The 23,410-nt window shown below is 43.3% G+C and overlaps 1 protein-coding gene across 1 annotated transcript in view; it reads left to right on the top strand.

Annotated features, from left to right (window-relative positions):
* The first annotated feature begins 8,911 nt into the window (after nt 1-8,911).
* LOC138991656 (zinc finger protein 420-like) overlaps nt 8,912-23,410 on the top strand; it is a 44,707-nt gene continuing 30,208 nt past the window's right edge. Inside the window, exons 1-4 of the mRNA XM_070386748.1 lie at nt 8,912-9,188; nt 13,898-13,952; nt 14,513-14,639; nt 14,947-15,042. Coding sequence (XP_070242849.1) covers nt 13,944-13,952; nt 14,513-14,639; nt 14,947-15,042 — 232 coding nt within the window. The 5' untranslated portion in view covers nt 8,912-9,188; nt 13,898-13,943. The remainder of the gene's footprint in view (nt 9,189-13,897; nt 13,953-14,512; nt 14,640-14,946; nt 15,043-23,410) is intronic.

Here is a 23,410-nt window from a genome sequence, read left to right as displayed (position 1 = left end):
CTTTAGGATGGACTGGTTGGATTTCCTTGCAGTCCAAGGGACTCTCAAGTGTTCTCCAACACCACAGTTCAAAAGCATCAATTCTTTGGCGCTCAGCTTTCTTTATAGTCCAACTCTCACATCCATACATGATTACTGGAAAAACCATAGCCTTGACTAGATGGACCTTTGTTGACAATGTAATGTCTCTACTTTTTAATACGCTATCTAAGTTGATCATAACTTTCCTTCCAAGGAGTAAACGTCTTTAAATTTCATGGCTGCAATTGCCATCTACAGTGATTTTGGAGCCCCCAAAAATAAAGTCAGCCACTGTTTACACTGTTTCCACTGTTTCCCCATCTATCTGCCATAAAGTGATGGGACCAGATGCCATGATCTTAGTTTTCTGAATGTTGAGCTTTAAGCCAACTTTTTCACTCTCCTCTTTCACTTTCATCAACAGGCTTTTTACTTCTTTTTCACTTTCTGCCATAAGAGTGGTGTCATCTGCATATCTGAGCTTATTGATATTTCTCCCAGCAATCTTGATTCCAGCTTGTGCTTCCTCCAGCCCAGCGTTTCTCATGATGTACTCTGCATAGAAGTTAAATAAGCAGGGTGACAATATACAACCTTGACGTACTCCTTTTCCTATTTGGAACCAGTCTGTTGTTCCATGTCCAGTTCTAACTGTTGCTTCCTGACCTGCATACAGGTTTCTCAAAAGGCAGGTCAGGTAGTCTGGTATTCCCATCTCTTTCAGAATTTTCTACAGCCTATTGTGATCCACACAGTCAAAGGCTTTGGCATAGTCAATAAAGTAGAAATAGATGTTTTTCTGGAACTCTCTTGCTTTTTCCATGATCCAGCGGATGTTGGCAATTTGATCTCTGGTTCCCCTGCCTTTTCTAAAACCAGCTTGAACATCTGGAAGTTCACGGTTCATGTATTGCTGAAGCCTGGCTTGGAGAATTTTAAGCATTACTTTACTAGCGTGTGAGATGAGTGCAATTGTGCAGTAGTTTGAGCATTCTTTGGCATTGCCTTTCTTTGGGATTGGAATGAAAACGGACCTTTTCCAGTCCTGTGGCCACTGCTGAGTTTTCCATATTTGCTGGCATATTGAGAGCAGCAATTTCATGGCATCATCTTTCAGGATTTGAAATAGCTCCACTGGAATTCCATCACCTCCACTAGCTTTGTTCGTAGTGATGCTTCCTAAGGCCCACTTGACTTCACATTCCAGGATGTCTGGCTCTAGGTGAGTGATCATCTTTCTTATGTGTTTTTGGATTCCATTTGCTAGTAATTTTTGTGTCTATCTTCAAAAACAATATTTGCCTCTGGTTCTTTTCTCTCCTAGTATCTTTATCTAAATTTGGCATCAGGGTAATACTGGTCTTAAAAATATAGTCGAGATGTTTTCAATAGCTTTTGAGCATTTATTTTGTATAAGTGAATCTACACATTTTCCCTGATCCATATGATATTCCTGAGAAGAAGATACGTTTATCAAGATTTTTGATGACGTTGTGCATGCAGCACAAGTCCTTTACTCAAGGTTGCAAATAGTAATTTTCAGAACTGGGATTTGAATCTCAGAATTGTCATAATCTGAAGCCTACAATCTTCCTGAAAGTTTTAGTCGCTCAGTCGTGTTCAACTCTTTGTGACCCCATGGACTGTAGCCTACCAGGCTTCTCTGTCGATGGGATTTTCTAGGCAAGAATACCGAAATGGGTTGCCATTTCCTACTTCAGGAGATTGCCATTTTCTACTTCTTCTCGACATGGGGATTGAACCCTGTGTCCTTGTGTCTCCTGCATTGGCAGGCAGGTTCTTTACCATCTGAGGCACAAGGGAAGTTCACAATCTTCCTAACAAGCCATTTTATTGCACATGTTTCTTTGTTACCCAGTTCTTTTCTTCCCTCATCTCTGTAACTGGTGCATCCATACCCTGCTTTCTTGTCCTAAGAATGTCTCCTGCAAATTCTGCTTCATCAAGTCCTACTCATTCTACTCTCCTTTCTCTATCTTCTTCCACTTATTCCAGGCTCAGCTAAAACTTTAGTGTTTTTTTTCATTTGCTCTAGTTTCAGCTATTTTTACATTTTAATCACCATCCTGTTTATTCTGTTAGAAGAAACAAGCCTATCCTTTATAGTACTGCCCTTGCTTCTCAAGTCACCCTAGTTCACATCTTCATTTTAGGGTGATCCTAAATTATACCTATACCTGAATTTCAACTTGATTGTTAACAAAAATATTTGACATTCATTTTCTTGATTATCCTCTTGGCTTTGTTCCACTGACTTCTGGTGCTAAATTTTATTGAGTAGAAACTTGACACTAGACTATTTCTCTCCCTTAATCAACTGAAGTTTTTCTCTGATGCTGGAGTCTTCTTCTAGCTTATGGATCAATAACTGAGACATATCTATTTTATGGATAAATTTTTCTTTAAACATGACTCCTGATCTTGGTGCATAAGTTCCGTATGTTATTCTCCTTGACCTCTACTCTCTTCATCGCAGTTTCCTCTCTTAAGTTTATCCTTCAAGATAAACACCTGCTGCTCCTGCTGCTGCTAAGTCGCTTCAGTCGTGCTTCTGTGGTCCCCCGACTCCGTGCAACCACATAGGTGGCAGCCCACCAGGCTCTGCCATTCCTGGGATTCTCCAGGCAAGAACACTGGAGTGGGTTGCCATTTCCTTCTCCAATGCATGAAAGTGAAAAGTGAAAGTGATGTCGTTCAGTCATGTCTGACTCTTAGCGACCCCATGGACTGCAGCCTACCAGGTCCCTCCATCCATGGGGTCGCGAAGAGTCAGACACGACTGGGCGACTTGACTTTCATGCATTGGAGAAGGAAATGGCAACCCACTCCAGTGTTCTTGCCTGGAGAATCCCAGGGACGGGGGAGCCTGGTGGGCTGCCATCCATGGGGTCACACAGAGTCAGACACGACTGAAGTGACTTAGCAGCAGCAGCATATGGACCCTTCCAATGTGGGGCCAAGGAGTCGTGTTTCCAGTCCTTGACCACACCTGATCCCCAGGCACAAATTCGTGAATCTGTTCCCCATGGGGGAATGGCACCCTTTCTTGTACAAACTTAGTTACCTGATTTATTACCTTACCCAGTTGTTCCATCTGTGGTGAAATCTCATCTCCCCTTACCTGAGGCAAATTTGTGGACACCTGTTTTATTATGGGAGGGGGCCTCCCATACACAATTTTGTACAGAGAAGAGCCATGGGACTGTGGGGTCATCCTGAGTCTGAGCAGAACCGTCGGAAACAAGTCCACCCAGGAGCAGTCAGTCTCTAAGATCCACTTGGAGAGTGTCTCTTTAAGTGTCCGGTTGGTTCCTTCCACCATCCCAGAACTCTGGGGCCTATATGCTGTATGTAATTTCCACTTGATGTTTAAAGTTTTGCTTACTTGTTATACTAAATCAGCTACAAAAACCCGGCCATTGTCCGATCCAATGCTGGTAGGAAATCCAAATCTGGGAACTTCTCCCTAATCAGGCACCAGGCTACTTTTGATGCTCTTTCAGTCCAGCTAGGAAAAGCTGCTACCCATTCCGAGAACATACATACCATGACCAGCAGCTAATGGTACTGTTGGTGAGGTTTCATTTCAGTGAAGTCCACTTCGAGGTGTTCAAAGGGCAGCGTGCCTTTTAGCTGAATCCATGGAGGTTTCTATCTGTGCTGAGAGTCAGCATTGACCTGTGAGCAGGCAATGCAGTTCTGAGATTTTGTCCTGCATAGGGAAGAGAGGCGGGGAGCCAAGAAATATTTTCAAATTAGCTCTTCCAGTTTATTATGGCCCAGGTGGGTCACTAGGTGTGTTTGGCTTACCAGAGTGGGTGCCAGCTCCTCGGTACCAATAATTTGCCACTTGGCAATTCCCACCATCCCTTCTCAGTCTTGATGGCCCCTTCTGCTTTGGCTAGTTGGTTTTGGGCTTCACTGTATTTTGGAGAGTCTAGCGTTAGCTCAGGTAGCTCCGCCAATATGAGAGTTTTAATAGGGGTTTCACTTGTCATCCCCAAGCCCTCGGCTGCTTGTTTAGCGGTCTTATCTGCCAGTCTATTCCCTGAGCCCGGGGGGTATCCTCTTTTTGACGTCCTCAGCAGTGTATGACTGCAACCCTTTCTGGTTCCCAGGCAGCATCTAATAGGGTCTTAATTTCTTCCTAATTTTTAGTATCTTTTTCACTAGCTGTCAAAGGCCTCTCTCCTTATATAGAGCCCTGTAGTGTGGCAAAAGCATACCTGGAGTCTGTGTAAATGTTTGTCTTCTTACCTTTTGAGAGCTGGAGGGCCTGGATTAGAGCATATAGTTCAGCCTGTTGAGCGGACCAGTGTGATGGCAGACAGTTAGCCTCAACGATGGTTTCTTCCATGACTACTGCATATTCCAACAGTCATTGTCCTTGTTTCACCAGGCTGGGGCCATTGGTGTACAGGACCAAATCTGGGTCCGGGATTGGCTGGTCTCTCAAGTCAGGTCTGCTGGTATATTTCCTTGTAATCATGTGAGGGCCCACCTTCTCCCACAAGAAAGAGAGTGGCCAGATTCAGGGCCTGACAAGGCTCAGTAGTAACATGGGGGTTTTCACATAACAGTCCCTGGTATTGAGTAATCTGGGATGTTGACAGCCATTTATTGGGGGTCCCCTCGCAAGAGAGTGTTGACCTCATGCGAGACTTTTACGAACAAATCTTGGCCCAAAGTCAGCTTGGTTGCCTCCCAGACCAGTAAGGCAACTGCGGCAACTGCTCATAAGCATCCCAGCCAGCCAGTGGCAACATTGTCCACCTGATTAGAGATAAGTCACTGGTCTGTCCCATGTCCCCGTAATCTGGGACAACACTCCCATAGCCACCTTGTCCTTTTCAGTCACATAAAGAGTAAATGGCTTAGCAAGGTCTGGCAGGCCCAAGGCAGTGCTGATGTAATTGTACCGGGTTTGAGTGCTATTACCAGTGGGACTTGTTTTGCAAGCCCAGGGGGGTTGTCTTCCGCCCAGACCTCAGGGAATTGTTGAGTTAACTCTCTCTCTTGACTGTTTAGCCCCGTCCCGTTTCCTTGCTGGAAGATTGTGCAACCTCCATTCATCTTGAGGGATTACTGAGAGGAAGAGTAAATAGGTGGTTGAGCCCACTCGAACAGTGGGTCTTTCGTTGGGGGAAAGGTCACTTGTGTCCCCAATTTAGACAGCAAGTCTCTTCCTAACAAAGGTACTGGGCATTCAGGGATGTATAAAAATTCATGAGTCACTTGGTGTCCCCCTATCTGTCATTTTCAGGGTAGGCTAGAGACACAGAGGCTGCATTTATCACCATCTGAGACCCAGCAGCCTCTGGCTGGGTCTATTGGTGTATAAAGTCTATAGGCCTCGCACAGTATTTCGCAGAACTCAGATGGTGATTCGCTTTCCCTTTGAATCACTTCAGACGGTTAGCTTTTTGGGCCCCCCTATTGAGACCTTGTAAAATAGTCACCCGATATCCCTCCAGGTGGCCCCTCCCTTCCTCTGTGTTACAGTCCAATTGAGCCTCTCATCAGGGGTGGCTAGTTCTGCCCACTGCTGCGGGTTTGCAGTACCCTCAGGTGCCATTTCTCTTAACCATTTCCTGGCCTCAGTTAGGATCCTGTGTCTTTCCTCAGTGCTGAAAAGGGAGACTAGTAGTTGGATTATGTCATCCTATGTAGGGCGGTGGGTTCGAAAAATAGTTTCCATTAGCCTAATCATGGCTTGTGGCTCCCCCGAGTACAGTGGAGCATGTCTCTGCCAGTTTAATATATCCGTAGAGGAAAATGGCTGGTGATAATAGGCTACAGGGGGCTGATGGTATTGCCCCATGCGTCCTGAACTGGAGGCTATTGTAGCTCTCTGAGGGACATCTGTAGTGGGGTTCTTTCCCCTGTTCCTTGGCAGAGCGCAGCCTCTAATTGCTGTTTTCTTCCCCCTTCCCATCAGTACTCACCGGGAGAGGTGGATACAATCTAGGAGGTCCAGATGAGGTGGAATTCTGGGGGCATTGACTAGAGGTCTCCATTGCTGGGATTGGAGCCTACCTAAACGGCAGCTCTATGAACTCCGGGAAAGCTGGTGGAAGAGGAGTGGCTGCTGCAGGAACTTCACCTGGCCCTAGATTGGGCAGTAAGGCGGCCTCTGGTCCTGGTGGAGCACTGAGAGGCAGGCGCGTCATTATCCAGTATGGGGGAGGGGTCAGGTCATCCCCGTCCAAATCCTGTAGAATTTCCTTTTTTATCATCAGTCAACTTTTGTGCCATTAATATTTTTCCCTTTCCCTTCTGGATACAGAAGCTTGTCCAAGTAGGAGGGTGTTGAGTTAACCCTAGCCATGAGTCAATATATGGATGTTGATCCAGGTGTCCTGGCTCTCCCGTGACTACTATATAGACTGCTTCCACTATTTGTAAGTTCATGGTGTTCTCTGGCGGCCATCCTATTCCCATAGGGGGCCATTCAACCTCACAGAGTATGTGGAGGCGGTTAGGCTTCATCTTCACCCTATAGTCTCCTCCAAATCCCTTCTTTAAATTTTTAATCATGCACTCCAATACAGTTGCCTTAGTTTCACTTCCCCCCCATCTTGCTTACCTTCTCAGACCTTCTTCTACTTTTCCTTTTCGTTCTGTCCACGAAGTTCTCAGTACCCTATGTACTTCTGATATTTCCACTCAATGACTCTTAAATTGCCATTCTGCCTCCTTCCTAACTGGGGTGAGAAGAGCCTTACCTGCCAGATCTCAGAGGGAGAAGGGGGATCGGCGTGTCTTCACCTGCTGGTCAGCACAGCCAAACCAGAATACCACGTAATCCAAGACAATTTCTCCCTTAACTTTAAAGTCCATTCAGCTTTGGTGGGCTTGATCAGATGCAGATGAAAATACAGATGGGTTAAATATCCCACATCCCAGGCCGTCTCCGGAAAAGCCAATTTGTACTCATTTATGTATCCCCCTCCTTCTAGCCTGACAATTCCGAGGGGGTCAAGAATTTCATAGCAGATGGGACACCTCTTTGGGGAGGGCAGAATACGAGCACACAAAAACCAAGTTTTTTCTCCTAAAAATCCCCTGGCAATTGCTTGGTAATAATTTTCCCCAAGACAGCGTGGACACCACCACCTAAATGAATTTCACAAATTTCCTTCCTAAGCCCTAACACACTCGTCAACCTGTGTACCAAGCAATCATTGCCACCTGCCTATTCCAGGCTCCTGTGGGTCTGTGCCCCTTCTAGTTCCTCCCAGGGGGGTGATCAGGCCCCCTCTTACACTTTACCAGATGGGTTCCTCCTCACCTGAGTGCTCAGTTCCCCTGCTGCCGTCCACTACCTGCTAACGTGAAAGGTCCGGGCATTGAGAAGCAGAATCCTTCCAGAAGGGCGAGGCACCTTCCCCCCTCTAGAAGATTCGAGCCTTAAGGCCTCAGAGTAGTCCCAAATGGGACTTGTCTCCTCAAAGTGAGGAGTTTCTCGGCCCACGCACCAAATGTTGTAGCCACTCGTTCTGGGAAACAAACTCTCTCAGAAGGACAATGCAGATAGTGGAGTACAGTTTATTACACCCGTGGGCCCAAGGCAGAGTCTCCTCTTAGCCAAGGACCCTGATCAGTTTTTCGGAAAACCTTATATACCTAAGCGTACTGCCCAAACCCACCCCCCGCCCAGTTGCCTCAAACTAGTCTGAACAAAGGAAAATAAAGATCCAATCAAAGTTAACCCATGATTCATATGCCTTAAGCCTAGGTAGTTAACAGTGGACAATTATCAATAGGCCCGTGGTCATACCCCAATAAGCATAATAGAATTTATGATTCTATTCAGTTATACAGATAATTAGGGTATTCTTTTAGGCAACAGAGTCTAGGTACGAGCCCTGGGGCTCTTCCATCCAGGGGGCCTGGTTTTCCAGTTGGTATGTCATTTCCATAGATACTGGGCATATAGCTCAAAGTTCATAGGCTGGCCCAAGATGGAGTCCTGCTTTCAAGATGGAGCCTGTTCTGTTTCCTCCTTCAAAAGTCAATCATAATTCCTTCCAAACAATGTTATTAACTTCGTGGGGTTTACCTTTGGAAGTCCCCGACTCTTTCTCTTCTGGAACACTCTTTTGGTTTTACCCAAATTAGTCTCCCAAATTGCAGTTCCTAAAACCTCCAAATAAACTTTTTTTGCAGCCTTCTGTGCTTTCTTGGGAGATAAGCTGTACCCATGAGAAATCCTAAGGCATGGAAGGGTGTGGGATCCACGGCCATACAAGACACAGAGCTATGATTTATAAAAGACAAGTCTGAAACTATGTATCAGACACATTGGTTTGCTTTTTGCTTCTCCAAAAGTCAGAACTGATAGTATGAGAACATGCACCCTAAATGGTCACTGTTTTCCAGATGAAGAAAGTGAGGTAACTCCAATTTCACCTGCGGCTTTACTCACTGGGGCCATTATCAAAGTCAACATTACCATGCACAACAAACAAACTGCTGCAAGCGCCTGATAATCCGTCCCCATCCGCCCCATTCCGGAGTCGCTGATTGCTCTCCTTCACTTTCCTGCTGAGTGTTCTTATCTGAGACTCCTAGGTTTCAGCTCCCAGACTAGCACAGATCACACACCACGTTAATCTACGAAGGCAAAAATGGTGCTTTAGTCGATCTGGAATATTCTCAGAGTAAGCTACAACTCCTAGAAGAGTCTTGGGCGCCACTCTGTCCTCCACCGCAGCAAACTCTGTGCAAAAAAAAAAAAACAACCAAGACAATCTTCTACTTAGGAGGGCGCCTCACCCATTCTGGTTCTAGACTACATTTCCCAGAAGTTCTTGCTTCTCTAACCTACTTTAGGCGCGAATCTAGCGACATTTTTCTATTTCTCAGGGGACATATGACTCCATGGGATTGGCCTGGCCCTTGGAGGAAGCTTGTCTCTGGGATGTGGGGACTGTATCTGTATCTCAAGATTCTTGGCAGCAATTCCGAGAGGGGAGAAGAGGTGTAACTTGGCCCCAGGCGGTGCAGAAAATCCGAGAGCGAGAAGCCATCTTGTCCTAGCGGATCTGGCTCCGGACTACATTTCCCAGAGATCCTGGCGCGTATAGGGCCGACCCTTCACTCGCCTGCGGGACCCTCGGCCTCCGGGGAAGGGGAAGTGCCAGGTGAGCAGCCTAGGTCCCGGGGGCTCGTCTAGGTGCCGGATGTGCATCTCTGACGGTCTGAAGGGACAGTCCAGGCGGGTCCGAAGTCTTGGGCCTGTATGATTTGTTAGGACCGGGGGAGGGGGAAGTGTGGGAATCCATGTGTGTGATTGTGACCTTATGTGACCGTGCGGCGTTGTGTGTGCGTGTGTTATTGTGACTGACCATGCGCGCGAAACTCTGTGTGCAGGTGTGACTGTGGATATCCTCTCTGTGGTGTGTAATTGTGACAGTGTGCGGCTCCGACCCCGTAGTGGGACAAGTGATTGTGGTTACCCATACAACTTTGTGCCGTGTGTGTTGGGGTGGGGAGTGTAGAGTGTGGTTGTGCTGCTATGACTGTGTTATCTGAGGGCTGCCTCTGATGGTGGTTTTATGAACGTTAGCAGTACTAAGTGTACTGGATGTCTATGACTGTGTAAGGATATGTGAGTGTGATCGCATAAGTTTTTGTGGCACTGTGTGTGCGGTTGGAGAGTGTCTGTAATTGTGCCAAGCTGACAGTGTGTGTGTCCCAGTGGTTGATGTGTGAGATCAGGACAGATTTTGGTCTTGAGCAGCAGACTTTTCGCCTTCTGCAACCAGGAATGCTCAGGACAGCCTCCACTCCTCTGACCTCTCTCCATCCCTCCTTCCCATGGGTAGTAGGTGTGGGTCCAGAATAACCTCTTATCTAATCAGTCTGAGCCACAGAAAGACCTGGCATTTCATAATTCCTTTCTCCTTCCTCCAGCTCTGTCTTTCTCAGAGAGGTCCCCTGAGGAGAAAGGAATGGCTGTTGACCAAGCCCAATACAAGGTGCGCTGGGGTTTCCTTTTTGTTTTATAAGTACCCTGGTGCACATGTGCATGCTTTCATAGAGTATAAACATACCAATAGAGTTGCTAGGCCAGAAGATATGTCTGTATTTGCAAATTTCCTAATAATGCTGGACCGATATGGTTGTATCTGTTAAATTCTTACTAGCAGTTTATAAGCATAGTCATCCTGTATTCTAATACTTGGTCAGTTGGTGTTTTAATTTTTGATGACTCATCAGATATAATGATATAACATGTGGTTTTAAAAGTGTAACATACATTATGGTGTGTTACATAGTAGTTTCACTGCCCTAAATATCTTCTGTGCCTTACCTATTCATCCCTCTTTGCTTCCTTCTTCCTAACCTCTGGCTACCATTGATCTTTTTACAGTCTCCATAGTTTTGCCTTTTCCAGAGTGTCATATAGTTGGCAGATGGAGCTTTTCATATTGACTTCTTTCACTTAGTATATGTCTTTTCATGATTCCATAGGCCACTTTCTTTCTTTCTTTTTTTTTTTTTGGCTGAATAAAACGACATTGTCTAGATGTACCACAGTTTATTTAACCATTCACCTACTGAGGGACATCTTGTTTTTCTCAAGTTTTTGCAATTATGAATAAAGCTGCTATAAACATCTGTGCACAAGTTTTTGTGTGACATACTTTTTCAGTTCTTTGGGATAAATAGCAAGGTGCTTGCTGGATCATATGGTAAGAATATGTTTGATTTTGTAAGAAGCTGCCAAACTGTCTTCCAGAGTGGCCATTCCATTTTGCATTCCCACCAGCAATGGATGACAGTTCCTGTTGTTTCACACCCTGGCCAGAATTGGTTGTCAGTGTCCTGGACTGGCCATTCTCATAGGTGTGTGGTGGAGGAGTCTTTTATTTAGACATTAAAATATATTTGTAAATTATAATAAATAGAGAATGTGATACTGGCAAAATAATAAACAGATCACTGAATGAAAGTAGAATCACAAATCCAAATGTATCCTCTATGATAAGGGTAGCATTTATTTTTTAATATTTATTTATTTGGCTGTGCAGGGTCTTAGTTGTTGCTCTTGGAATCTCGGATCTTCATTGCAATGTGCAGGATCTTTTTTTTCTTTTTTTAGAAAACTCTTCCACAGGTTAATAGTCCAGACACAACAGTCTTCTTTCTGTTTCTCAGATATGTGGCCCTTCTTCACCAGTTCCCTCTGTTGGGAACATTCTTTCTCTCCCTGCTTCTCTGAGACAGGTCAGGTATCAGAACTTGCTGTTGTGGTGTCTCATGATATCATCAAAGACCCAGGTTCTTTGTGCTCTCTGCTGTGACATTCATAGCCTCTTTTCATCCTTCTTGGCCCTGAACCAGCATGTGCAATACTTAGGGATGCTGCAGAAAAGGCTAGCTTGGCTCACTTATTAGATTTCCTAGGTCTGATTTTTCTTACCATGATTTGGGCCATTTGTTCTTGGAATAGTTTGGCACTATGGGTCCAGTAGATATAGTTTAAAGTATAGAAGTATATTTTTGATAGACCATACAGTAGAACTTTAGAGGCTGAAGCTGACAAAATTGGGCCACAGCTTGCTATAAAGACCTGTGTGGACCTGAGAGCCAGTTCAGTGTTTTGGCAGCAGATGAAATTTGCAGATAGCCTCCATGGTCATCCCAAGTTGCCAGGATGGTTATTCACACACCCTTCTCATGGAAATCATGATAAGCACTTGGATAGACTCATCCCTCAGGCTTTCAAAATTAGAGACATCTATAATTCTCACCACTTTTCTGGACCAGATCCTCAATTACTATTTATTTATTTATTTATTTTTTGTTTTTTGTTTTTTTTTCTTTAATAGAAAATTATTTAATTAGTATACATGTGTTCCCCATCCTGAACCCTCCTCCCTCCTCCCTCCCCACACCATCCCTCTGGGTCGTCCCAGTGCACCAGCCCCAAGCATCCAGCATCGTGCATTGAACCTGGACTGGCATCTCGTTTCATACATGACGTTTCACATGTTTCAATGCCATTCTCCCAAATCTTTTGGGAGAATGCAGGATCTTTTAGTTGTGGCAAGTGGGATCCAGTTCCCTGACCAGAGATCAAACCCTGGCCCCTTGCATTGGGAGCTCAAAGTTAGCCACTGGACCACCAGGGACGTTCCAAGGGTAACATTTAAATCAGTATGGAAAATATATTCCATAGTCATCTGTTCTAAGGCTCATTTCCACCCCACCCCCCATTTTACATACATGAAATAAGGTTATGTCTTAAATAGTTCCTCCTTTCTTAGTAGCAATAAAATAATGGTGCATGTTAAGTCCCATGGAATACTATATTATTCATATATGATTTTGTTACATTTGGGTAGCCCTCTCTGGAGGAAAATGAAGTAGGATTATTAACTCATATCTTTTACTGAAGTAAAATTATAATTGATAATCTCATGCCATTGTCTTTTACCAAATAATACCAAAATAAAAATAATAATTGATTAAAGGCTTAAATGTAATGAAAGCATTACAATTGTAGAAAAAAGAAAATTTTTTTTGATATAAATATGTGTGAGTAAGAAAGCTCTTACCTGAGAACTAGAAGAGTTGACATTTTAACTTCTGTGTGGCTAATACACATAAGCAGGGGTTTTTGTTTTTTAAAATATTTATTTGGCTGTACTGGGTCTTAGTTGCAGCACTTGGAATCTTTGATCTTTAGTTGCAGCATGTGGGATCAAATGCTCCTGCACTGGGAGCACTGAGTCTTAGCCCCTGGATCACCAGGGAAGTCCCTGGTGGCTGTTCTTTAGAAAAAAACAGAGCTAGTGCATAAGGGAAGGAGTGCCTCATTGTGAATGTGAGCGTGGTTGTGTGTTGGGGGAAGTTGACCTTCTCAGGCTTGGAAAATGAGAATTGCTTACGGAAGTCTTTAGCCCTAATTGGGCTTCCCTAGTGATTGAGATGGTAAAGAATTCGCCTGCAATGCAGGAAACCTAAGTTCGATCCCTGGGTTGGGAAGATCCCCTGGAGAAGGGAATGGCAACCCCTTCCAGTATTCTTGCCGGAAAAATATCTCATGGACAGAGGAACCTGGTGGGCTACAGTCCATGGGGTCACAAAGAGTCGGAGCAACTGAGCAACTAACACTTTCACTTCACACTTAGTCCTAATTAGAATAAACTGTGTTCCTGGCCACAGCCTGGCCACAGGCACCATTTAGGTAAAGCTGGCTTAGGGACCTGAGGGCTACAGAGGAGGGGTCCACTCAGAGCAGGTCATAGCAGCTCTGTCTTGGGTTCAGAGCAACAGCAGGACTGAGATGGGGCAAGGTCTTACCTGGATCACTTGGCTGAGGCAGGAACCTGGATTGCTTATACTGAAGGAGGAAACAGAGCTGGACTCCATCTTAGGCCAGGCTGCGAACATTAGGCTACACGCATGGTCACCCTCCCAATGGACTCTGAATTTTGTGCCCGGTGTCTATAGAAATGGCATACCAATGGAAAACCAGACCCCCGAATAAAAGAGCCTTAGGACTTGGACTTGGACTCTCCGTTTCCTAAAAGAATATGCTAATTATTTCTGTAACAGAACAAAGTGGTAACAATATGAAGGAGAGGAATTATGACTTTTTATTCCTTTGGATCAACTAGCTGGGATCCATCTTGCTACAGCAAAAGCCTGGGATTTCTGGAGTTGAGGAATGAGGGGGATTTATTCCAGACTCCCACTCACTAACTAGAGTTATTTCCTGAGACCAAGGGAAATGGAAGTAATTTTGCCTGGAGGGTCCAAAAGCTGTAAGGCCAGAATTGTCTCTAGATACTTGTTTGATTTCCCAGGCCTGCCTTCTCAGAACACTATCCTTTTTCAGGAGAACAGCCCCAAGGAGGACTGATCACCCTGTAATACTGAAAGCCATGGCCCAGGTAAGTTAGTTGAGGCTCCTTCTTACCTTCCTGACATTCAGTTCTTTCTAAGAAAAACAAACAAAATTTTAACGGTATTTGAGCCCAATTTCTTACTTTGTAGGTAGCCCTTCCATCTCTTTCCTTTCTTTGCAATTTTTGTTGTTGTTAGAAAAGAAAAAAAAAAAAAGATTCATTTGTCTGCTATTTGGATTTTGCTGATTTTTTCTCTGGGGTATCATGTAAGTGTTTCCAGGGAATTAGTATGTAGGTCTTGATCAGATTCAGTTGGGGTTTTTTGGTCAGAAATATTTCCTAGGTGGTGATGTGTGATTCCATTAGGAGGTGTATTATTTCTGGTTCTCTTTCCTTTTGTAATGTTAGCTACCAATGAGGATTATTGTCTAGATTCATTAATTCATTAGAGGTTGCAAAATGATATTTAAATTCTGTCATTCATTTTCCATAGATTAGGTAGCATACTGTGTTTAAAGTAAAATATCTCATCAACTCTTTGGTTACTAACATTTGTGAAATACTTCTTTTTGTTGCACAAATAATACATGTGTTTATTGTTTCAGGGATCAGTGGTGTTCAGTGATGTGTCTATAGACTTTTCTCAAGAGGAGTGGGAATTCCTGAACCCTGCTCAGAGGGACTTGTACAGAGATGTGATGTTGGAAAACTATAGCAATCTGGTGTCAATGGGTAAGGACATCTATACTGGTATTTTGAGTTCTCCCCTGGAACGTCTCTTTCTTCTGCAGTGAATTTCTCAGCTACTTTTCAAGTTACCAGCTGAATTTCTGTTCCCTGTTCTCAAATAAATGGTTTGAACTGAAATGGAAAGGAAGAGTGGGAAATGGGCATCTCCTAGTTGGCTATGGCTGAGCCTCTTCTTTGTTTGACTGTTCCCACAGTAGCATCTCTTCCTTGATCATCAAGGGACTGGTATTACATTTGGGTCTGATTTACCCACAGCCTAACCATGTTCCATATCTTTTCTTGTGAACAGGACTTTACATTCCCAAGCCTCAAGTTATTTCCTTATTGGAACAAGGGAAAGAGCCATGGATGATTGGCAGAGAGCTGACAAGAGGCCTATGCTCAGGTAAGTGAGAAATGACTAGACCAAGGCAGGGAACTGTAGGTAATAACTCAGTTGATTTATGAAGAAACAGCACCCTTGAGATGTGATCTTGGAAGCTCCCATCAAAACAGTAGGCCTGTGGGAAAAACTAACTCCTTTGAGCATGAGTTTACGAATGACCTGTTCCATTCCTTTCCTCACTTACTGCTGTTTCTGCTACTCTTTCTCCAATACCCTTCTTAATTTCAAGTAGAAAGTGCCCTTCATATCCCCTGCAAAGAAAACTCTTTTACCTGTACTTTTTTTGTTTCCTATTTTTGGGCCATGCCACATGGCATGAGGAATCTTAATCCCTGACCAGGGTTCGATCCCATGCCCCCTGCCATGGAAGCACTTAACCACTGGACCTCCAGGGAAGTCCCTACCTGTATTTTTTTTATTTTAATTAATTTACTTATTATTTTGGCTGTGCTGGGTCTTCACTGCTGCATGCAGGCTTTCTCTTCATTATAGTGCACAGGATTCCCATTGCGTGGGTTCTCTTGTTGGGAGCATGGACTCGAGGTGCGTGGGCCTCAGTAGTTGCAGCTCATGGGCTCAGTAGTTGCAATTCCTGGGCTCTGGAGCACAGGCTCGATGGTTATGGAGCACGGCACGGGCTTAGTTGTCCCTCAACATGTAGAATCTTCCTGGACCCATGATTGAACCCATGTCCCCTATTTTGGCAGGTGGATTCTTAACTGCTGGACCATCAGGGAAGTCCTCCTACCTATATTTTAGATTCAGTTCCTTGCTAGGTTTTCTTCTTCTTCAGTTCAGTTCAGTCACTCAGTCGTGTCCGACTCTTTGCGACCCCATGAATCACAGCACGCCAGGCCTCCCTGTCCATCACCAACTCCCGGAGTTCACTCAGACTCATGTCCATCGAGTCAGTGATGCCATCCAGCCATCTCATCCTCTGTCGTCCCCTTCTCTTCCTGCCCCCAATCCCTCCCAGCATCAGAGTCTTTTCCAATGAGTCAACTCTTCACATGAGGTGGCCAAAGTACTGGAGTTTCAGCTTCAGCATCATTCCCTCCAAAGAAATCCCAGGTCTGATCTCCTTCAGAATGGGCTGGTTGGATCTCCTTGCAGTCCAAGGGACTCTCAAGAGTCTTCTCCAACACCACAGTTCAAAAGCATCAATTCTTCGGCACTCAGCCTTCTTCACAGTCCAACTCTCACATCCATACATGACCACAGGAAACACCATAGCCTTGACTAGACGGACCTTTGTTGGCAAAGTAATGTCTCTGCTTTTGAATATGCTATCTAGGTTGGTCATAACTTTCCTTCCAAGGAGTAAGCGTCTTTTAATTTCATGGCTGCAATCACCATCTGCAGTGATTTTGGAGCCCCCCAAAATAAAATCTGACATTGTTTCCACTGTTTCCCCATCTATTTGCCATGAAGTGATGGGACCAGATGCCATGATCTCAGTTTTCTGAATGTTGAGCTTTCAGCCAATTTTTTCCACTCTCCACTTTCACTTTCATCAAGAGGCTTTTTAGTTCCTCTTCACTTTCTGCCATAAGGGTGGTGTCATCTGCATATCTGAGGTTATTGATATTTCTCCTGGCAATCTTGATTCCAGCTTGTGTTTCTTCCAGTCCAGCATTTCTCATGATGTACTCTGCATATAAGTTAAATAAGCAGGGTGATAATATACAGCCTTGACGTACTCCTTTTTCTATTTGGAACCAGTCTATTGTTCCATGTCCAGTTCTAACTGTTGCTTCCTGACCTGCATACAAATTTCTCAAGAGGCAGGTCAGGTGGTCTGGTATTCCCGTTTCTTTCAGAATTTTCCACAGTTTATTGTGATCCACACAGTCAAAGGCTTTGGCATAGTCAATAAAGCAGAAATAGATGTTTTTCTGGAACTCTCTTGCTTTTTCCACGATCCAGCAGATGTTGGCAATTTGATCTCTGGTTCCAACTAAATGTTTCCTGTTACCACTCCCCAAATAGTATACCTGTGTATGTGTGTGCACGTTTGTGCATGTCTACACGTACCTGCCCCAGCTCCAAGTCCTAGTCTTCATTATAGCTGTCCCCCAATGACCGATTTATTTTGTTTGTTGTGTATTTTTCCTTTATCTAATATTTTTATTTCCTAATGTGTGCAAAGGAGTCTGCCATATGATGCATTTTCTAATTGTGTCAACTGTTAAAAACTTGGAGTCAAAAAGTAGTGCTAAACAAATGAACCTCTCTACAAAACAGAAACGGACTCACAAGACATAGAAAACAGACTCGTGGTTGCTAAGAGGTAGGAAGGTGGGGGAGGGAAGGACTGGGGGTTTGGGATTACCAGCTGTAAACCGTTAATATTACATATAGGATAGATAAACAACAAGGTCCTACTGTATAGCACAAGGAATATAGTCCTTAACCTGTGATAAACCATAGTGGGAAAAAAAATCTATGGGAAATCTAGTGGAAAAGAAACAATGTATGTGTATAATTGAGTCACTTGGCTGTATAGCAGAGATCATCACAACTTTGTAAATCAACTGTACTTCAAAAAAAAAAAACATAAAATTTTTTAAAAAGTAGTGTTAAAATATATCCATAAATAACTTTCACGAAGTAGTGCCTGGTAAAAGAATCAGATGGTGGGGAGCTTAGCAGAAAGTCAGGGGCTTAATATTCAGAAATGGATTTAATCTATACTGAAATAGCAGTTAGAGCCTCACAAGTGATTGCAGTCACTGTCTAAAGAGACAATGCTGGGAAAAACAAAAAGGTCTTTGCCTAAATTGGGAATGAACGGGGCAGAGAAGAAGAGATTTGGTATAAAGTAGGAGAACCAAAAGAATACTTATGGAACAGTACTATATACTAAGCTTGGGTTCAGATGCTGCGACTATAATATTGAACAAAGCATTTAAAATTCTGCTCTCCTGGAGCTTATATTCTAGGGAATGAGACATAAAAAGTATATATATATATATATATATGTGTGTGTGTGTGTGTGTGTATATATGGCAGATGACAATAAATGCTATGAAGGAAGGTAGAGAAGGCCTTTTTAGAATTATTATTATTTTTCTTTAATAAATCTCTTTCTTACTTTCATGTATTTATTTGGCTGTGCTGGGTCTTAGTTGCAGTCCATGGGTTCTTCGATCTTTGTTGTAGCATCTTCTGGTTGTGGTGTGGAAATTCTTAGTTGCAGCATGTGGGATCTAGTTCCCTGATTGGGCCCCCTGCATTGGGAGCATACAGTCTTAGCCACTGGACCACCAGGGGAGTCCTGAAAGGTCCTTCTGATGAGGAAGGAAGTGAGGGAACAAATAATGTAGATGTCTGGTAGAAGAGATTCAGGCAAAAGGATCAGGAAGAACGAAGTTCCTGAGTTAGGAGCTTTTTGGCTCCTGTCTTTGTGATTGGAACAGAATGAGCCAAGAGGGAATTATGTGAAAGGAAATTGGCAAAGTAGCAGGATGCATGTGTGTTTGTGTGCTCCGTGCTAGTGGGAGGAAGGGTGTATCTGCAGATAACTTGAGGTCTTATAGGCCTTGGTATGGGCTTTGAATTCTATTTTGTACTCAGTCACTCAGGCATGTCTGACTCTTTGCGATCCTCTGGACTGCCTGCCAGGCTCCTCTGGGATGTAAAGCCATTCCATTCTGAGTGAGGTAATTTGAACAGGGGAGTGACTTCATGTTTTTAAAGGATTCCTCTAACTCAAAGCTTGCTAATTTTGGATTCCTTTGGATAGAATTGAGGAAACTCATGAACTTGGATGAAAACAAAACAAAAAAATGCATCTTTATATCTAGTAATCTGTAATTGAAATTTAGCATGTCTTCCTATTATGATGTATGCAGCAAACCATGATAGTATTAGTAGTTCCTGTGACTTTGACATGAATAGAAATCACAGATATTTTCATATCATTTTACTGTTATTGTAGACATGCTGAAATATCATTTGTAGTCATCACTATTTCAGAATTACAGGCTCACTGCTAGGACTTACTACTTAATTTTACTTACTTATTTATGGCTGTGCTCCTTTCTTTAGTTGTGGTGAGTGGGGGCTGCTCTCTGTGGTGAGCAGGTTTCTCTTTGCGGTGGTTTCTCTTGTTATAGAGCACGAGTTTTAGGGCGCACCAGCTTCGGTAGTTCTGGCACACAGGCTTAGTTGCTCCTTGGCTTTTGGGATCTTTCCAGACCAGGGATGGAACCCATGTTCCCTGCATTGGCAGACAGATTCTTAACCACTAGACCACTAGGGACGTCCAGTCTTAGATATGTTCATAGAGAAGAAAACTCCAGGCAAAGGGAAGAACCCCTGTGCAGGCCCTTCTAAGAGGGGAAGGGTTGGTGTGTTTGAAGAACTAAAAGAAGTCAGTGTTGTCAACCCCAGGAGCAAGCAAAAGCAGAGCGTGACTTGAGATTGGAGAGACAAGTAGGAACTACATTATTCAGTCTTTGATGGACTTTGAGCAGTGGAAGCCTGGGCCAAATGTCATTTTGGCCCTTGAATAGGTTAGAGAGTATGAGAACTTGTTGGGGATCTGGGTTAGGAGTCTACTTGAGTGGTCTGGGTTAGAGATGATTCTGGTTTGAAAGAGGGCATTGGCAGTGGAGATAAAAAAATTCTGAGGAGGTTAACTGGATGAAATTGCTGAAAGATCCTATGAAGGTAGGAGGAAAAGAATATACTGAAATGAATTCCCTGTTTCTGGCTTGAGATATTCTAATAGGCTCCATTTTGATGTCTTCAAACTGTTTAATTTGCCTAGAATATCCATTAGCTGTCATATACTGAACACTTTACTCAACAACATTTACTCTACTTTTCCCCATCCTCCTAGTAATTACAAATTAAGGATTAGTTCCCTTTTATAGAAGAAGAACTGGGGACTAAAAAGGTTAAATAATTGCCTTGGAACCTGTTGTGAGTAACTGTCAGTTTTGGGACTCAGTTCTCATTAGTCTGCTTCTGACTCCTGTCATCCTTCCATGGCAGTATCTTGCACTCTGTCTTATTATTATTTACAATCCTCATGTGAAACTCCTGAGAATTTTTTTAAAAATTGAAGTACATCCGCTGGATCATCAAAAAAGCAAGAGAATTCCAGAAAAACATCTATTTCTGCTTTACTGACTATGCCAAAGCCTTTGACTGTGTGAATCACAATAAGCTGTGGAAAATTCTGAAAGAGATGGGAATACCAGACCACCTGACCTGCCTCTTGAGAAACCTATATGCAGGTCAGGAAGCAGCAGTTAGAACTGGACATGGAACAACAGACTGGTTCCAAATAGGAAATGGAGTACGTCAAGGCTGTATATTGTCACCCTGCTTATTTAACTTATATGCAGAGCACATCATGAGAAATGCTGGACTGGAAGAAGCAGAAGCTGGAATCAAGATTGCCAGGAGAAATATCAATAACCTCAGATATGCAGATGACACCACCCTTATGGCAGAAAGTGAAGAGAAACTAAAAAGCCTCTTGATGAAAGTGAAAGAGTAGAGTGGAAAAAATTGGCTGAAAGCTCAACATTCAGAAAACTGAGATCATGGCATCTGGTCCCATCACTTCATGGGAAACAGATGGGGAAACAGTGGAAACAGTGTCAGACTTTATTTTTGGGGGCTCCAAAATCACTGCAGATGGTGATTGCAGCCATGAAATTAAAAGACGCTTACTCCTTGGAAGGAAAGTTATGACCAACCTAGATAGCATATACAAAAGCAGAGACATTACTTTGCCAACAAAGGTCCGTCTAGTCAAGGCTATGGTTTTTCCAGTGGTCATGTATGGATGTGAGAGTTGGACTGTGAAGAAGGCTGAGTGCCGAAGAATTGATGCTTTTGAACTGTGGTGCTGGAGAAGACTCTTGAGAGTCCCTTGGGCTGCAAGGAGATCCAACCAGTCCATCCTAAAAGAGATCAGTCCTGGGTGTTCATTGGAAGGACTGATGCTGAAGCTGAAACTCCAGTACTTTGGCCACCTCATGCAAAGAGTTGACTCATTGGAAAAGATCCCAATACTGGGAGGGATTGGGGGCAGGAGGAGAAGGGGATGACATAGGATGAGATGACTGGATGGCATCACCAACTCAATGGACATGAGTTTGGGTAAACTCGAGGAGTTGGTGGTGGACAGGGAGGCCTGGTGTGCTGCGATTCACGGGGTTGCAAAGAGTCAGACATGACTGAGCGACTGCACTGAACTGAACTGATAGATGATTTACAATGTTGTGTTAGTTTCTGGTGTAGAGCAAAGTGATTCAGTTATACATATATATGTATATATACACATATTTTTATCAGATTCATTTTCATTATGGTTTATTGTAAGATATTAAATATAGTTCCCTGTGCTATATGGTGGGAACTTGTTGTTTATTTTACATATAATAGTGTGAATCTGCTATTCCCAAAATCCTGATTTATCTCTCTGACTTTTTCCCCTTTGGTAACCATAAGTTTGTTTTCTAGATCTGTAAGTTTCTGTTTTGTAAATAAGTTCATTTGTATAATTTTTTTTTAGATTCCACATACAAGTGATATCATACAGTATTTGTCTTTCTCTGTGTGATTTACTTAGTATGATAACCTCTAGTCTGTCCATGTTGTTGCAGATGGCATCACTTCATTCTTTTTATGGTTGAGTAATATTCCAGTGTGTGTGGGTGTGTATGTGTATATATCACCTTTATCCATTCATCTGTTTATGGCCGTTTAGGTTGCTTCCATGTCTTGGCTGTTGTAAATAGTACTGCTGTGAACATTGAGATGTATGTATCTTTTTGAATTATAGTTTTCATCTTTTCTGAATATATGCTTAGGAATGAGATTGTTGGATCTATGGTATTAATAACTCTATTTTTAGTTCTTTAAGGAACCACCATACTATTCTCCATAGTGACAGTACCAATTTATGTTCCCACCAATAGTGTATAAGGGTTTTCTTTTTTCTACACCCTCTCTAGCATTTATTATTTGTAAATTTTGGATGATGGCCATTCTGACAGGTGTGAGGTGGTATCTTACTGTGGTTTTGATTTGCATTTCCCTGGTGATTAGGTTGAGCACTTTTCATATATCTATTGGCCATCTGAATGTCTTCTTTGGAGAAATATCTATTTAGATCTTCTGCCCATTGTTTGATTGGTTTTTTTGTTTGTTTGGTTGTTTGTTTGATATTGAGCTATATGAACTATCTGTATATTTTGGAAATTAAGCCCTTTTCAGTCGCATCACTTGCAAATATTTTCTCCCATTCTGTAGGTTGTCTTTTCATTTTGTGTATTGTTGCTTATGCTGTTGCACTGTGTCTTTTTTCTCTCTGTATGCCTTAAACTTCAGTGGCCTTCCCAGTCTCTGTGGTGGTATTAGTACATGAGCAAATCTCTCTCTTGTCCCAGGATCAGCATCACAAACTTTGAAGACAAATAGTATTTTCACTGAATCTCCAGCACAACATATTCTGAGTCTTCCCTATCTACTACTCACATCAAATTAGTTCACTACCTTAGACTTTGGGCTTCCCCGGTCCACAGTGGTAAAGAATCCACCTGCCAATGCCAGTGATGCAGGAGACACAGGTTAGATCTCTGGGTCGTGAATATCCCCTGGATGAGGGAATGGCAACCCACTCCAGCATTCCTGCCTGGGAAATCCCACGGACAGAGGAGCCTGGTGGGCCACAGTCCATGGGATCAAAAAGAGTTGAACACATCTGAGTGACTGAGCATGCATTCACTTTAGACTTATCTCAGGCTAGTCTCCCGTGTAGCTAACTCTCTGATCACTTTCAATATGTCCTCACATCCAATATGTCCTTTATTATGGACCCTATTCTTCTTTATACCCAGCTGAGTGAACTGCAGTTTACTTCTGACTCCCAACAACCCAGAGTCAGCATAAACCCCACAGGTTAACAGCCAAGATTGCTTTCACTCCTGACCCCAGCTGTAAGTCCCACCCACACTTCTGATCAACTGACTATAAATTCAGGTATTTCCATGCCCCCTTGCAGGCTCAATAATTTGCTAAAACAATTCAGAAGACTCAGGGAAGCACTATACTTACAACTGGAGTTTTACTGTAAAGGATATCAGATGAGTTGGTAGGCTTTGGATGCAGAGGTTCCACACCCTCTCCCTGTGAAGTCAAAGTGTGTCAGCCTCCTGGTGAAGCACCAACCAAAAAACTCCACTGAACTTTGGTGTTGGGTTTTTACTGGAGCTTAATTACATAATTATAGTTAAGCATAATTAATTGGCATAATTGATTAGGGCATCAGCCACTCAATCTCTGGCCTCCCTCTCTTTCCCAGGGGTTAAGTAGCTGAAAATCCCAGCCCTCTCATCATATGTTG

This window comes from Bos mutus, chromosome 18 (genome assembly GCF_027580195.1).
Source record: "Bos mutus isolate GX-2022 chromosome 18, NWIPB_WYAK_1.1, whole genome shotgun sequence".
Taxonomy (NCBI): domain Eukaryota; kingdom Metazoa; phylum Chordata; class Mammalia; order Artiodactyla; family Bovidae; genus Bos; species Bos mutus.
Note: the sequence above shows the minus strand (reverse complement) of the source record. Positions and strands in the feature narration are given on the sequence as shown.